Here is a 14,417-nt window from a genome sequence, read left to right as displayed (position 1 = left end):
CCCCCAGGCATCTAGAGTGTGCTCTGACATAGGCAAGGCAAAAAACAATCCAATGGGCAGTGCCCCCCCAACATTTGATGCATATTCCAACTCTTTGCCTCCCCAGAGAGAAGCTGGGGGCTGGGAGTTTTCTCCCTATTGCACCATGCTGAACCGGGGAAGGACTGTTGTGAATAAGGGCCATGAATTTTTCTACCAGCTTTGATATGAATGGTTTTGTGCTCATTTGAATTTCAGGAGCCTCTTAACTGATTTCTGGATTTCTCATTAAGGGAATTGGTCTGTGCATTGTTAAACCAGTATCTCTGTTGGAGGAGGAGGTTCTGGGGCTTCCTCTTTCACCATTTTGCTGATATCACCCCTCTTGAGGTTATGGGTGTTAAAGCCATGAGCTACTCAAGTAAGGTTCTTATAATTATAGAAACAAAAAATAAGTAAACTAATAAACATACAAGATAATTTCCAACAATTCTAAGTGTTTTGAAAAAGTAATATAGGTTACATGATAGAGAATTACTGCCTCGGCAAATTAAATTGGGAAATGAAGGAATCCAGGTATTTTAGCACAACTTGAAAGATAGTCACCTGTGCATACATGTATATACACGTGGGGGAAGGCATTACAGGTAGAGAGGAGAGCAAGTATATGATCTGACTTATGACTTAAAGGGATCACTGTGGTTACCCTGTGAGGAATAGATGTAGGTGGGCAAAGTCAGAACCCTGGTGGAACCTGATAGTCTAGATGAGGACAGAAGCAGTGGATGTGGTCAAGGGATGTTTTGAAGGTAACGCTAATGGGATTTGTTATGAGTGTTAGAGAAAGAAGTGAAGGATGATTCATAGGGTTGGGACCTTAATAACTGGAAAAATAAAGTTGCTAGTTAATGACAAGAGGAAAACTCAGGTAAATCAGGTTTCAGGGAGGAGCTTGGGAGTTCGGTTTGGCGTATGATTGGTTTGAACTGCCTTTCAGACATCCAGGTAGGGAAGTAGTCCAGAATGAGAAATATATTTGAGAGTTATCACATATTGATGATATTTAGAGGCTTGAGTTTAAACGAAATCACTTAGGAGTGTGGACGGACGGGGGACAGAACCATAGGCTCAAAGGTGAGGGGGATGAAACATCATTCAGGGAGACTGGAGGAAAGCTAGAGAGTGTGGTGTTCTGTAGGCCAAGTGAAGGCATGTTGCAAGGTAGAAGAGATTAATTGTATCAAGTACTACTGCAAAGTCTTACTTTTTTCACCACGACCTGTAGTATGCAGTTAGTGCTCTATCCTATCAGTTCACAATAGTGATCATTTGTGTACTTAGAAATCAGTAAGAACAAAATGTGCCACAGATAATTCTTGAGCAGTTAGCATTACACTAGACACAGAGACTGTGTGTGGCATGTACGTTGAAGACAAGGCCCGATGACCATTTGGGATACTTTATACACATACAGATAAGATAAGATGTTCACCCAGCTTCAAGCTTATGAATGGATTCTTTTAAAAAATTATGTATAAATGTATTTATTGCTTGGGACTTCCCATATGTTTTCACATAAAAATAACACTGTAAATGACAACTATGTCTAACGCTAGGCAACCAAAGCTACAATACAGCTAAACTGTATCACCAAGATGAGAGACTGGTTTGCCGGGTTAATTGTTGTGTTTACTTATTTTGAACTAGTGATCCATTCAGCCTCTCTATGCCTCAGCTTTTGTGGAAGGTAAATAATACATATGTGATTCCCGTTAAGTGATACCATATTGATAATGTTCACAGGGTTAATTTTATGAAATGGTGAAGCACCTCAGGTCTTGCCCTGCTGGTTTCAAATAGTTACTTAAGGAGACAAAGCTACCCACAGGTCATCCATTAGATGCACAGCAGGTGACTAAAAATAAAAAGTGAGTGATATTCAGGTGTATTCATTCATCTCCTGATGCCAACACTCTGGACCCTCCAGAGACTGCATGTTGCTTTAATGTGATTATGCACTTCTCTCTCTCCCGCCCTGTTTAAACCTATCATGCTCATTCCACCAGCATAAACACATGCTTGGTTGGAAAGAGTTTGGGGGCAGGAGAAGTGAAGATCACTAAGGATGTTGGGCCAAATGGATACCTCTCCAGGCATTTGACCCATCCCTCACTAAATGGGGGCAAAGGCATCTTCATACTCTCAGCCTCTGAGCAGAGAAGACCCTCCAGTCTCGTGCTTATCATGTGGATTTTGGAGCCCCTTCTCTTTCATAGGTAGCTGTGCTCTGAAATGCTCTTGAGATTGATACCCTTGTGTGAATGAAGATGAACAATACAGCATATGTGAATGACTAATGTAGAAAACAGGAGGAAAGATGCCAGGCTCATTATCAGTGCTGATGGCTGTGGTGTGACACTCTTAAATCAGTCTGAGAGATGCCCGAGGGAAGGGTTTAGTTGCTTTTTTGTGTAACTACTGGACAGGTGTCACAGGGTAGCTCTGTCATTCCAGTTGGCTTAGAAAAATATAATAAATTCTATCAGGTTCCGTTTCTCCAGAAAATGGATTTCAACTAATTCAATATTTGCTATGACTGGTGAGTGTATGGGTGTGTAATTGAGAAATATGGGGAAAACTTGGAGGAAAGCTAAGGATGGGTATGAATCACTACGTTTTGGGAAGTTATTCATACACTATTTTTGCCGTCTTGATTTTGTGACATTGAGCCAAGAAATATAAACATATTAAGCAGTTTTGCCAGACTTCCTTTTCTCTGTGTAATGTTAGCGAGTCATTAGTAAACTTACTCTGCAGCGTATTAAAAAATTTTGTCTGGAACCTGAAAGCGTACCAATTTCTTTTAGCCTACTAATGGCAATGAGTCAACTCAGTTGAAGTAAGAAATACATAAATTGGGGGGGAGGGGCCTGAAACAGAGGAATTGCTGATCAGAATGTTACTGAAATGTTTTAGAATTGTGATATTTTGCCTTTACCGATGGCTGATTTGGGTTATGGGAAGTTTGATTTATTCAAACACAAATCTGATTAGCTGACCACTTTGTTGATTGTGTGTGTGTGTGTACAGAGATTTTCAATCCTTGCTATGATCTTTTAGTTACAAATTCAGAAAGGGCAAGAAAAAGAAATCACTTGTTTTTTAAAACCTGTGATAAAAAAAAAGTTGCCTTTCTATTGAAACTTGAATAATTTCCCTATTTCCCCTGTGATTACTTTTATGTAGGTATAAAGCATTTTTTAGCTTAAATTTGTATCTGTTATGGAAATATAGGCTTAAGTATACTGGAAAAATCAAATTCATAGAGATCAGTGGCATTTTACTGAGAAAGCCATCAGGATCTCTAAATTTGGGAATTCTGTGGATACATGTAATTGACAGAGGAAAACTCCCTTTGCTCCATTTTGGGCTGTTTTTTTCTCATCAGTTTAGAACTTCAGGCCTTTAAAACAGTGCATAAATAAATGCTGGCTGGTTAGTGTCATGTGCCCTAGGTAAAATGGTACAAAAATATTGTCTTAGATGCTGTGTCTTCTTGATGTCAGTTTTCTGCCTACTCAAATCCTATTTTAAGGACACCTCTTTTAAAAGAGCTTCCTAGATAGAGTGACTTGAATTAAGTTCCTATCTGATTTTTCTAGAACTGTCTCTTCTTTGTTACCTAACTAACATTTATCTTTTCCCCTCTACTTGCTCTTTTGTTTCTTGTCGACTTCTTGTTCTACCCCCTTCTTTCTCCATATTTTCCTATTCTTCTTTAATCTCTTTTCCACCACCAATGCTGAGATGAGGTGGAAGGGGTCAAAAAGAGAGACAGAGACTAATACTCCAATAGAATATTAATATTCCATAGAATAATACGGAATCCAGGAAAACATGGAAAAATGCACAGCTGGAGAAATGCAGGTTTCGGTATGCTTGTTTCACATGTATTTTCCTGGCTTTCCAGCGTTGGAAGGACTCAAGGGTCTTGAGCACATTTTATCCTTTCTACACCACAGTGGCATTTCACACCGAGCTCAAAGAAGAACGGAATTTTAGTGTTTCATGTTTAGTCCTTGTCAGATATATGAACCATCTCTATAATAACTTTGACCTTGGATACAGTGATACAAATTTATTCATTAATAGAGGGTTGGTTATGTAAACTCTTTTACATGTAGCTACTCAGTGATGTATAGATGACTAAGAACTAAGGTATTAATGGCTTCAAAATACCTTGGAACATGTTTAAGTTATAGGGAAATAGTTGAAAGCACACTTATTGATTACAACTGTTAACAGAACCAAAATTGGAATATATGCATGTTGCAAAAACCGTTTTAGGGCCTGTTGAGTGATCATTTTTACTCTTATTTTTCCAAATGCCCAATAATTTTTATATTCATGTTAGGATTAAAAATATCTTCCAAAGTGAATATAATCAGGGAAGACAATTCTAATACCAAGCAGTTTGCCTCTTGCTTTGGGCTCTGTGGGTGACATCCATCTCTAACTCTCTGTTCTTTCCTACTCAGGATTTTAAGCTTTGTTTCTACTAATAGGAAATAAATTTACACTTTCAAAAGAGCAAAAAAAAAAAAAAAAAAGCCGTACATCTCATTAGTGTGTATAAAATAGCTTCGACATGCAGTGGCATAATCCTTAAATAGAAGGAAAGACATGGGAAGGTAAGCAAGATGTTTACTTTTAGAGGTGCTTTCTAAAGTCTGGTGTGTGGAAACAGCTTCCCTTAGGAAATACTGTCTTTTTTAGATTATAAGAATTAAGTTTTTGGGGGTGCCCGGCTGGTTCAGTCAGTAGAGCATGTCGATCTTGGGGTCGTGAGTTCAAGCCCTATGTTGGGTGCAGAGCTTACTTTAAAAAAAAAAAAAGAATTAAGGGTTTTTTTTTTTTTTCTAAGCATGTTTCTTTTAAAAAGTTTCTAATTAATGTGCGATTAAACATAAGTAATGGATTACTTGGAAACACAGCCAAGGATTTCGAAAGCCTTTTAAAGAAAACATGAAATATATTTTGATTCAAATTGTTTTCAACAAGAACAATAGATTAAAAACATCATTGCATATTACCTTTCCCACTTAAAAGATATACCCTGGAGGAACTGTGAAAACTTGCTTCTTTACCAGACTCTAAATATAGAATGATTTAATCAGCTGTGTTCTGTGTAAAATATGCAAATATACTACTCCATCTTTTTTCTTCACAGAAATCAGAAATATATTTTTTAAAAGGAAAAAGATTATTGGTGTTAGATTTTAAAAATCGAACCTTTCTCAGTTCTTAAAACAGTTTATTTAATTGTAGAATGTAATTCTGGGTTTTCTTTTTCCTTTTAGAATTTACATAGATTCCTCTATTTTTCCTAGACAAAACAAAACATGCGTCATCTCCATATAACTATAGAATTTCGGAAAAACTAAGTTACATGTAACGTGTCTCAAGTTCACTTATCAAACTGGAGGCTAGAATGTGTATTAGTATGGAATATTTGATATCAAATGATGAATATATAAATTGACTTCTACAAAATATAAACATCTTAAATATTAGATAATATCCCTTGGCTTTTCAGATGTGTGCAAAAGTTGGACACAACTTGAATTTCCAGTAAGAATTCAGGAGTTACTCTATGTTTTCTCAGAATAGAATTCTCAGCCATATAGGGTTTTATTTAATCTGAGAAGTATATATTCTTCATGTAGAACTGTAAGCAAGACCATAATAGATTGATTGGTATTAACAGTTTCCTGCTAATGGGAATTGGCCTTCATGCTGAAAGTAATAGATGTCACACTGAAATGAGAGTTAGCATGTTATTACATACTATTCATGAAAACATAAGTGTCATTCCTTTGTATGCTAATATGAAGTTGTCATTTTTTAGACCAAAAAGGGCTTAGATATTGGCAATTTTCTATGGTTCAACCTAGTACTGTCATTAGCTGATCGCTGCCCCTGGAATAGTCCTGTGGAGCAATATGCTAATACAGTGTGGTTTTCAAGAAGTTGTTTGCTCCCTTGTTGGACTGTCAGTGGTCCCAAGTGGTATTCTGACCAAAATATTATCTCATACAAGAAAGCCAAGGTCATTACTTTACTTTCCAGGATACCGTGGAAGGACAAAAAAGTGAAGAAGATAGGTTTGATTTCTGGGCACGTGCCCTAGTGGTAGGAAGGATGTACCATGGGGTGCCTTTGTATGTAAGTTGACAATAAAGTTCTATGATGCTGCTTCTCTGTTGAGCCTCATTTGATATGTTGAAGAAGCAGCCCCAGTGACTAAGACTACTACATGTTACTGACATTAGAGGAGAAGCTTTTTGAGCAAATGATGTCTATAAGTAACATTTCAGACAGATATGGCCCATAAAGTTAAAAAAAAAAAAAACAACACTCAGGAAATGGATAAACAAACGTGACTCCTCATTGATTCAGATACACCAGTCAAGGTTGCCTAGGCTCCATCAGTGCCGTACGTGAACTATGAGCCTGTAAGAGAAAAGGCCATTTCGAGATCACCTCTGGTTTTATGAGCAGGACCTTTCAAAGCAGTTCATATCATCCGACATTAGGTGATCATGGTGTTGATGTATAACCAGAAGGTTAAGAATGAGACGAATGATAGCCTTTGGCAATAGTATACTCATATGTTACTACATATGATTGATGGATGATGATTCTTTTTGTTGTATAACAATAAATAGTAATAATATCTACCATTATATCTTTTCACAAACCTCTTTGGCAATGAGAACATCGTTTATTATTTTGCTTTTCTCATTATGCATTCTACAAGTATTTCAAAATAATCTTGCTTACATGCTTCAAGTGTTCAAATGTGGTGTTCTGAATGTGTGATTTGATTCTTTTCGTAAGACTAGCTTCCTCTCAGGATGAAACTGGTTCCCCCACAAGGAAATTGATAGCCAAAAAAAAAAGATGTGTAATTCTTCCTTACAGAAATTTGGCAAAATAATACTTATGTTCTTCTTTAAGCAAATGTGTTATAATACAGGTGTCAGTGTAATTATAACTGGACTTGGTTATTATATCAATTTATTAGAAATAGTATTCTTTTCCAAATGAGGGGAAAAAAATGAGATCAAACTTAAATACCAAGTTAAAAGAAGTTGCCAGAGCACCTGGCTGGCTCAGTCAGAAGAGCATACGACTCTTGATCTCTGTGAGTTCCAGCCCCATGCTGGGTGTGGAGATTACTTTAATAAATAAATAAAACTCAAAAAAAAAAAGTTGTGATTGGACCAGTTATGCACACATCATTGGTGTAACTCAAATACTAATACATGATACCTGTAGTTTAGAATTTTCACATCACTTAAAACTCAAATTATTGTGACTTTACTTTTAGGATTATAGGTATGAAAATGTATTTTAATGAAATCATGTTTGCAGTATGAACAGAGGAGGAATTTGTGGAAGGCATTCAGAACATTCTGTATTGTTTTGATGAACATAAACATCTGAGCCTCTGAGTAAAGGGGAAAAAAAGTGAAATTAGAACTTCTGGTATCACAGTATTTTAAGATCCATGATATAACCTACTTTTAAAACAATATATTCTTCAGGTCTTCCCTGGCGTTATTTAATTTTCAACACATTTTCCTTCAATGACACAATAGCTGGTCAAGTACTTTATAACACATGAAAAAGTTGCTCCTAGGCACTGGGCTCATGAAACATTTTCATGATTGTCCGTGATTGCCTTGGGTTCCAAGGCTAGTCTCATACAATTACAAATAAGTGTATCTTATTGGTGTTTGGTGTCAAAGCTGAATATAGTTCCGAAATGCCAAATGACATTGAGACAAGTTCTTACAATTCAAGAATGCACAAAATCACAGTAGAACTCTGTGAACTTCTGTTCTAAAGACATCACTGTCATGGAAACTCAGATTGTTCATCATTACTTTTATGAGTAATTACCTTTATCATCTCAATGAGCACAAAGCTCTTAGAGCTCTATTTCTGAAGTTTCAGCTCATGCTCCTGACTAGAACCATATATTCAACTTCCTTTTCTTAATGCACATTCTATGATAGTCTATATACTAAAGACCCCAAATTAAATGTGAATCCAAACAAGATGATCTTATACTTTTGTAGATTTTAAGTTCGGAAGCCCTTCTTTAATCGCACTTAAGTAATCATGTGTTAGGATTAGATGCAGAGGACCCAAATTTTCTTTACTCTAAGCTAAACAATTCAACTTATTTGTAAGTTGTCGAACATGACTTGATTGTTTACGAAAGTTACCTTGCATGGAAAAGTGAATTTTTATTATTGATGAAGTGATTGTTACTTTAGTCACATGATACGGCACCTACAGAAACAGTTCTAATGAAGGCATTTGTTATGTGTTTTGATAGCCTGAATTGTTGTTGAAATGCAAGACTCTTAGATCTATATCAGTACACTTGCTAAAGGCAACCAGTTTCCTGTGGACATTGACCGAGAGATCTTGTACAAAAATATAAAGTAAATTCACAAGAATATTCCAAATAAAGAACCTCATGGTAGACTCATTCTCGTAGTGACTTGACATATTCCCAGTTCCATCTCAAGCCTCTGTTGCAATCATCACAGCTCTGTGATAACTATTTACAATGCACACATTACCAAACATGACTGTTCCTAAGTCTACTTTTGCTTCTTTAGCATTTAGATAATTTGTGGATGTTATCCAAGTGTCTGGGTAATATTGCACCTCATCATTGACAACAAAAGAATGGGCTAAAATAATGGTGCTGACCTTGTAGGCTGTTTCAAGTCAATTGCTGGAGAAATTAGCTTGCTTCTAGTCAATAAAATAATTAATTGTTTTTAATGGGGTGGAGTCTAAAGACATGCCTTATCTTTCCTCATTTATAACTATGTCACCCTTTTTTTTTTTTTTTTACTTCTCTGTTGTTTCCCCATTGCCTAGCATCATAAGCAATTGGAAAATATTTTTCAATAAATGAATGTGTTGAAGAAATGTCTAAAAAATATAAAAATACACTTTGGATGTAATTACAATGCATATAAAACCACCCTCCTCTTCCTGGATATTTTTACTGGCAGCTTTAGTTTTCCTGGGAGTTGCAAAACTAGAGATTACTAGCCTGTGCTTACAATGTTTATGTGCACCTCCCTTGTGTTTATTGCTATCTGAAAATATTTCCAAAGACATTTTTAGATTTTCAAGTTTCATTTATCAGTCCTTTTTATTTGCTTGCTCTTATAATTATATAACTAAATACCATTTTCTTGCCAATGGTCAGTATATTTAATGATAAAACGCTAAAGCCGTTGAGGATTTTATGCTACAAAAAAACAAAGAAGTCTGCTTTCGTTAGTTTTATTTAACGTTGCTCTGGAAATACTGGCCAATGTAACAAGACATGAAAGGTAATAAAGCATAGCTTTTGGAAGATACAGGGGTAAAATGCCTTTACTTGTAGAGCTATAAGCTTGCTTACTTTGGTTCTCTAGGTACGAAAAAAAAATCAAACAAAAAAAGTTCAGTATACAGCAGTGGTTTTCAAGGTGTTATCCCAAGACCCTCTCAGGGGTCTGAGGAGGTCAAAGCTATTTTCTTGAAAATGCTAAGATGATTTTGCCTTTTCCACTCCCCTTGTTTCATGAGTTTTTCAGAGGTTGTGTGATATGCTCTCCAGTAAGTTGAATGCAGAAACACATATTCGAATCTGTTTTCTATTAATCCAGAAATTTAAGAGACTTTTTAAAAGATTTTATTTATTTATTTGACGGAGAGAGTGAGAGCCAGAGAGCACAAGTGGGAGGAATGGCAGAGGGAGAGGAAGAGGGAGAAGCAGGCTCCCTGCTGAGCAGGCAGCCCAACACTGGGCTCCATCCCAGGACTCTGAGATCATGACCTTAGCCGAAGGCAGACGCTTAACCGACTGAGCCACCCAGGTGCCCCTGGAAATTTAAGAGATTTATAAAATTATTGAACAGTGCCTCTCTTTTCACTAAATAATTTTTTGATTTTGGAAAACAATTATCTCCATAAAAGTAGATTACTTATGTTAATATATAAAGGCCTTCTTGTCATTTTTACATGGATTAATCAAAACATTTTGAAAATTACAAATTTTCGTAAATATAGTAAATATCAATAGTTATAACTCATGTATACAAAAGCTCCTTGATATCTTCAATAATTTTGACACTGTAAAGTGGTTGAGATAAATAAAATTTGAGAGTTGCGAGTGTAGAGAACGGGCAATATATATTTGTGTATACAGCAGCAATAAGCAGTTATAATTCAAAATGGAAAAAAGTCAAATGCCTAAGAATAACCTAACAGACCTGTGTGAAGCATATAAAAGTATCCTATTTCAGGATATTAAAGAGGACTCAATACATGGAGATTCCTACCATGTTCTGTGACAGGAAGTTTCACTATTATAATAATGTTCAGTTTCCTTAATTAACTTATGGATTTCATACATAACCAAATAATGGAAATATGTTAAACCTATGGGAATGAAAGTTTCTGTAAAATTTAATTAAATGATTCTGAAGTTCATGCAAGAATAATAGATTAGTAACTACAAAAAACATTTTTAAAGAAAATAGTCAGGGAGGTCTGCCTTATCTATATTAAAGTTACAATAGTCTGGTGGAAAAAATCAAGTATCTCAAAACTAACTTCATTGTGTGCTGTGCATATATATGCGTTATCTATATTTGTGTGCATTTAATGTATAATAAAGAAAGCTTTATTGTTTAACTTCACTCACAGTAAAGGATATATAAATGTAAACAATTCTTATCAGTTCACTAAAGATAAAATATTAGTATTAGAGGTAATAGCATTGCTAAGCATTTGTAAATCATTGGGGGGGGCAACTGTAAATTGTAACAACCTTCCTGGATAGCTACTTGATACTGTAAATTGAGTGCATTAAAATATTCATAATCTTTAACGTGACAAATTTATTTCTAACAATCTCTCTCAACGAAATATTCAGAAATGAAAAAATATTTATACCTAAATATGTTCGCAGCAGCACTTTTCATAATAAGAAATTTTAGAACAGCGTATGCATCTACATATCTGGCAATGATTAAGTTAATATGGTAATGACAAAGAAAATCTATATATAGAAAAATATTAAATAAAAAGGAGAATACATTTCATATATTTCATAAATCCAACCATGTAAGAAGTATAGCAAAATACCAGCAGTAGATACTTTAATATATTAACCGTGGTTATCTCTGGATTCTGGAATTATGAATAATTTTTATTATCTTTGTTATGCCTTTCTATATTTTACTAATTTTTCTGCAATAAATATATGTTATTGTTAAAAGTTTTAAAAAGCATTACCATTCAATTAACTTTACACAGAACTATTGAAGTTTTAATTTATAGGGTAAAACAAATCAGACAAATGAAATTTTATATTGCATTTCTTTTTTTTTAAGATTTCATCTTTTAAGATTTTATTTATTCATTTGACAGAGAGAGAGACACAGCCAGCGAGAGAGGGAACACAAGCAGGGGGAGTGGGAGAGGAAGAAGCAGGCTCACAGCAGTGCCGGGAGCCCGATGAGGGGCTCGATCCCAGGACCCTGGGATCACACCCTGAGCCGAAGGCAGACACTTAACAAGGGAGCCACCCAGGCACCCCTTTATATTGCATTTCAGTTCTGGATTACATGCTCTTTTCCTTCTGACAGTAACTTCCTGGGGTCGTGCCCTCCATTTTTACAGTGTAGTTTTTGTCCATTTGCCAGTAAACTAACCTTAAACAAGTCACTTTACCTCTCTTGGTCTTTAATTTCCTTGCCTATCAAATGACGCTCCTTCCAATTTTAAAATCTGGAAATTAAATCGTAACGATTTCTAAAACTATTCGTTTATATGTGGAAACATCTTTTCCTACAATCTGTATGTCTCTCTTTTACTACACAATTTTCTCCTCACATATTCTCTTCTCTGTTTTGTGCTTCTGGATAGTCCCATCCTCTGCTCCGCATCTGATGATTGAAGGGATTATAATGTCATCTTTCTGTCTGTCTCTCTGAACTACTCCAGGCAGCATCCAGATCCTAGTGTCCCTATATGAATATTGTTGAGTAATTGTCATCTATGGGTCTTTGGTGATATTTTGGTGATGCTGTGATATTGTCATAGAATTTATAAAAAGTCTGCAGAGATTCTAAGAATCTAGATATACATGAACTAACAGCAGTGTGATAGAAGATTGCTCTTGCCTTTCCTTCTTAGCCTGTTTTGTTGGACCTTATTGATAAATAACGCTGTACAGTTATACACAACCCAGGCTTAGCTGCATATGTTTAACATTCAAAATGATGTGCACTTTTGGAAATACTTGCTTTTTGATGAAGCTTTTATATATGATTTAAATTGTAAGTTTGAAGTCTGGCATTTTAACTCTGTGGTGCTTACTAAAAAACATGGCTGTATTTAGTAGTTAATTCAAATAAGTCACTGCGTATGTTAACGGATGAGATACGAATGCATATTGGAACACTATGATGTGCTCCATACAGATCCATTCACTTGATATCCAATACAATTTTCTTATCATTTATCTTTTTACATTCTTTGGTATAAAGCCTTAATCTATATTGTATACTTCAAATGGAAAACCATGCCTTAGAATTGATTCTCTTTGTCTAATTCGTCAACTGGGGTGAAATATACACTGTTTGATGCCTCCATGTGATTCATGTGTACTGATAAATTTCTTTTTAAACTTGCAGCAAATAGTGGCAGCAATAAATGCAGGGATTATACCTTTAGGAAACACCTCCAATCAAATCAGTCACTGGGATTTGGGAAGTTCCTTCTTCTTTGCTGGCACTGTTATAACAACTATAGGTAGGAGACAACTTATTTTGTTTTTTAATTTTGGTACAGCTTGTGAGCTAAACTTCATGTTTGAATTTTTCTTTTACAGTTGGTCAAAGTGGTCTATAGAAGGTAGAAAGCTAGATTTTAGTAAATTGATTTTGAAAAGAGGGTTTAAAGGTTTGAACAAATGGAAATGAATTAGTAATTGTACCAGAATACTAAGTTAAGTTTAAAATGCGTATGAACCCGGAGAGCAGAGCATTTGAGTCGTTTGACTAATGGATAGTAAAAAGGAGTAGTTTCAAATTTTCCTGCATCTTTGATTTTTTTAGTGTAGAGAGAAAAGATTTGAGTAGGGTTTTGACATTCTGTTCATGAAGTTCTTATTTGATATGACCTTTTTCAATTTGCAAATTTTAACTCTACATTTCAACAGATTGTTCCTGTTCTTATATGCTTGTCTGTTATGATTACTTCAGGTCTTTTAAAAAATATACTGTTTTTGCAATAGTGCAAATGTGTAAAAAAAAATGACACTGAAATATGAGGATTCCAAAAAGAATTTTTTGTAATTCTTGCTGTTTGCTTCTGTTCACTTTGTTATAATGTTAAAAAGGACCACATAATAGAACACGGTCTCTTTTTGGGTTGACTGTGCATATAGTCAGTGCCTTCTAGGAAGCAGAATGGGTATATATACATGACTTTTTTTCTGGTAGTTAGTCATTCAATGCCTAAGAAATATCCAGAGGCTATAAATACAGACCCCATAGTGAAAACCATGCTTGCCATGCTGTGGGGATTGGGAAGGGCTACAGCTGTCTTTTTCATGGAAGGAGGTGGGTTTAAAGCATAATTTTCAACATAGGGAAGGAAATGACTCATCTCAGTTATGAAGGAATTTTAAGTGGAAGAAGAATTCTTCCCTTCTACATATGCTTGTGATGAGATTTCCTCTCATGGGCCTGGTGTCTGATTTTGGGATATGAATTATGATTCTAAAAGTTTTCATTTTATCATGTGATGCCATTGATAAATTATGAAGTAGATAAGGTTTTCACATCAGTACTTTATATCAAACTCCTAAATAAGAGGACATGGACAGTGTATGGATGAACTCTTGCTTAAAATTTTCCTTTGAAAAAAGTTTGTAGAGTCCTGTCATTATCCGAACCCACTGCAATGCCTCTTTGTGCCCAATCACTTGCCAGTGAAATAAATACCTGGACATGTTGATTTTTACCTTTGTGAAGAGGTCAAGGAACTATATTTACTCTTCCATTTCCACCAGCTAGGTCAAAAGTTGTGTGGCTGCGAAAACCTGGAAAAACGGCAACCCTGATTTCTAACCATAATAACAGGTTAACTTTGGAGCTTAGAGGTCTTGGCCCATTTCTACTATGGAAATAACTGTTTATTGTGTAAACTACTTAGAGTCTAGAAGAGGGGGAAAACAACTTCACAGACTGAGTGAGAATGGTTTGTGTCTGCCCAATGAAAACTCAAAAGTCCAAGTTCGAACTCATCATGACCACCGCTGAATTGTTCTGCAAGAGACTTAG

At 35.5% G+C, this 14,417-nt stretch overlaps 1 protein-coding gene across 1 annotated transcript in view; it reads left to right on the top strand.

Annotated features, from left to right (window-relative positions):
- KCNK2 (potassium two pore domain channel subfamily K member 2) overlaps positions 1 to 14,417 on the top strand; it is a 133,532-nt gene that overhangs the window by 23,795 nt on the left and 95,320 nt on the right. Inside the window, exon 3 of the mRNA XM_008701147.1 lies at positions 12,765 to 12,882. Coding sequence (XP_008699369.1) covers positions 12,765 to 12,882 — 118 coding nt within the window. The remainder of the gene's footprint in view (positions 1 to 12,764; positions 12,883 to 14,417) is intronic.

This window comes from Ursus maritimus, unplaced genomic scaffold, assembly GCF_017311325.1.
Source record: "Ursus maritimus isolate PB19 unplaced genomic scaffold, ASM1731132v1 scaffold_2, whole genome shotgun sequence".
NCBI lineage: Eukaryota > Metazoa > Chordata > Mammalia > Carnivora > Ursidae > Ursus > Ursus maritimus.
The sequence above is the reverse complement of the archived record's forward strand: the minus strand, read 5'-3'. Positions and strand labels throughout refer to the sequence as shown.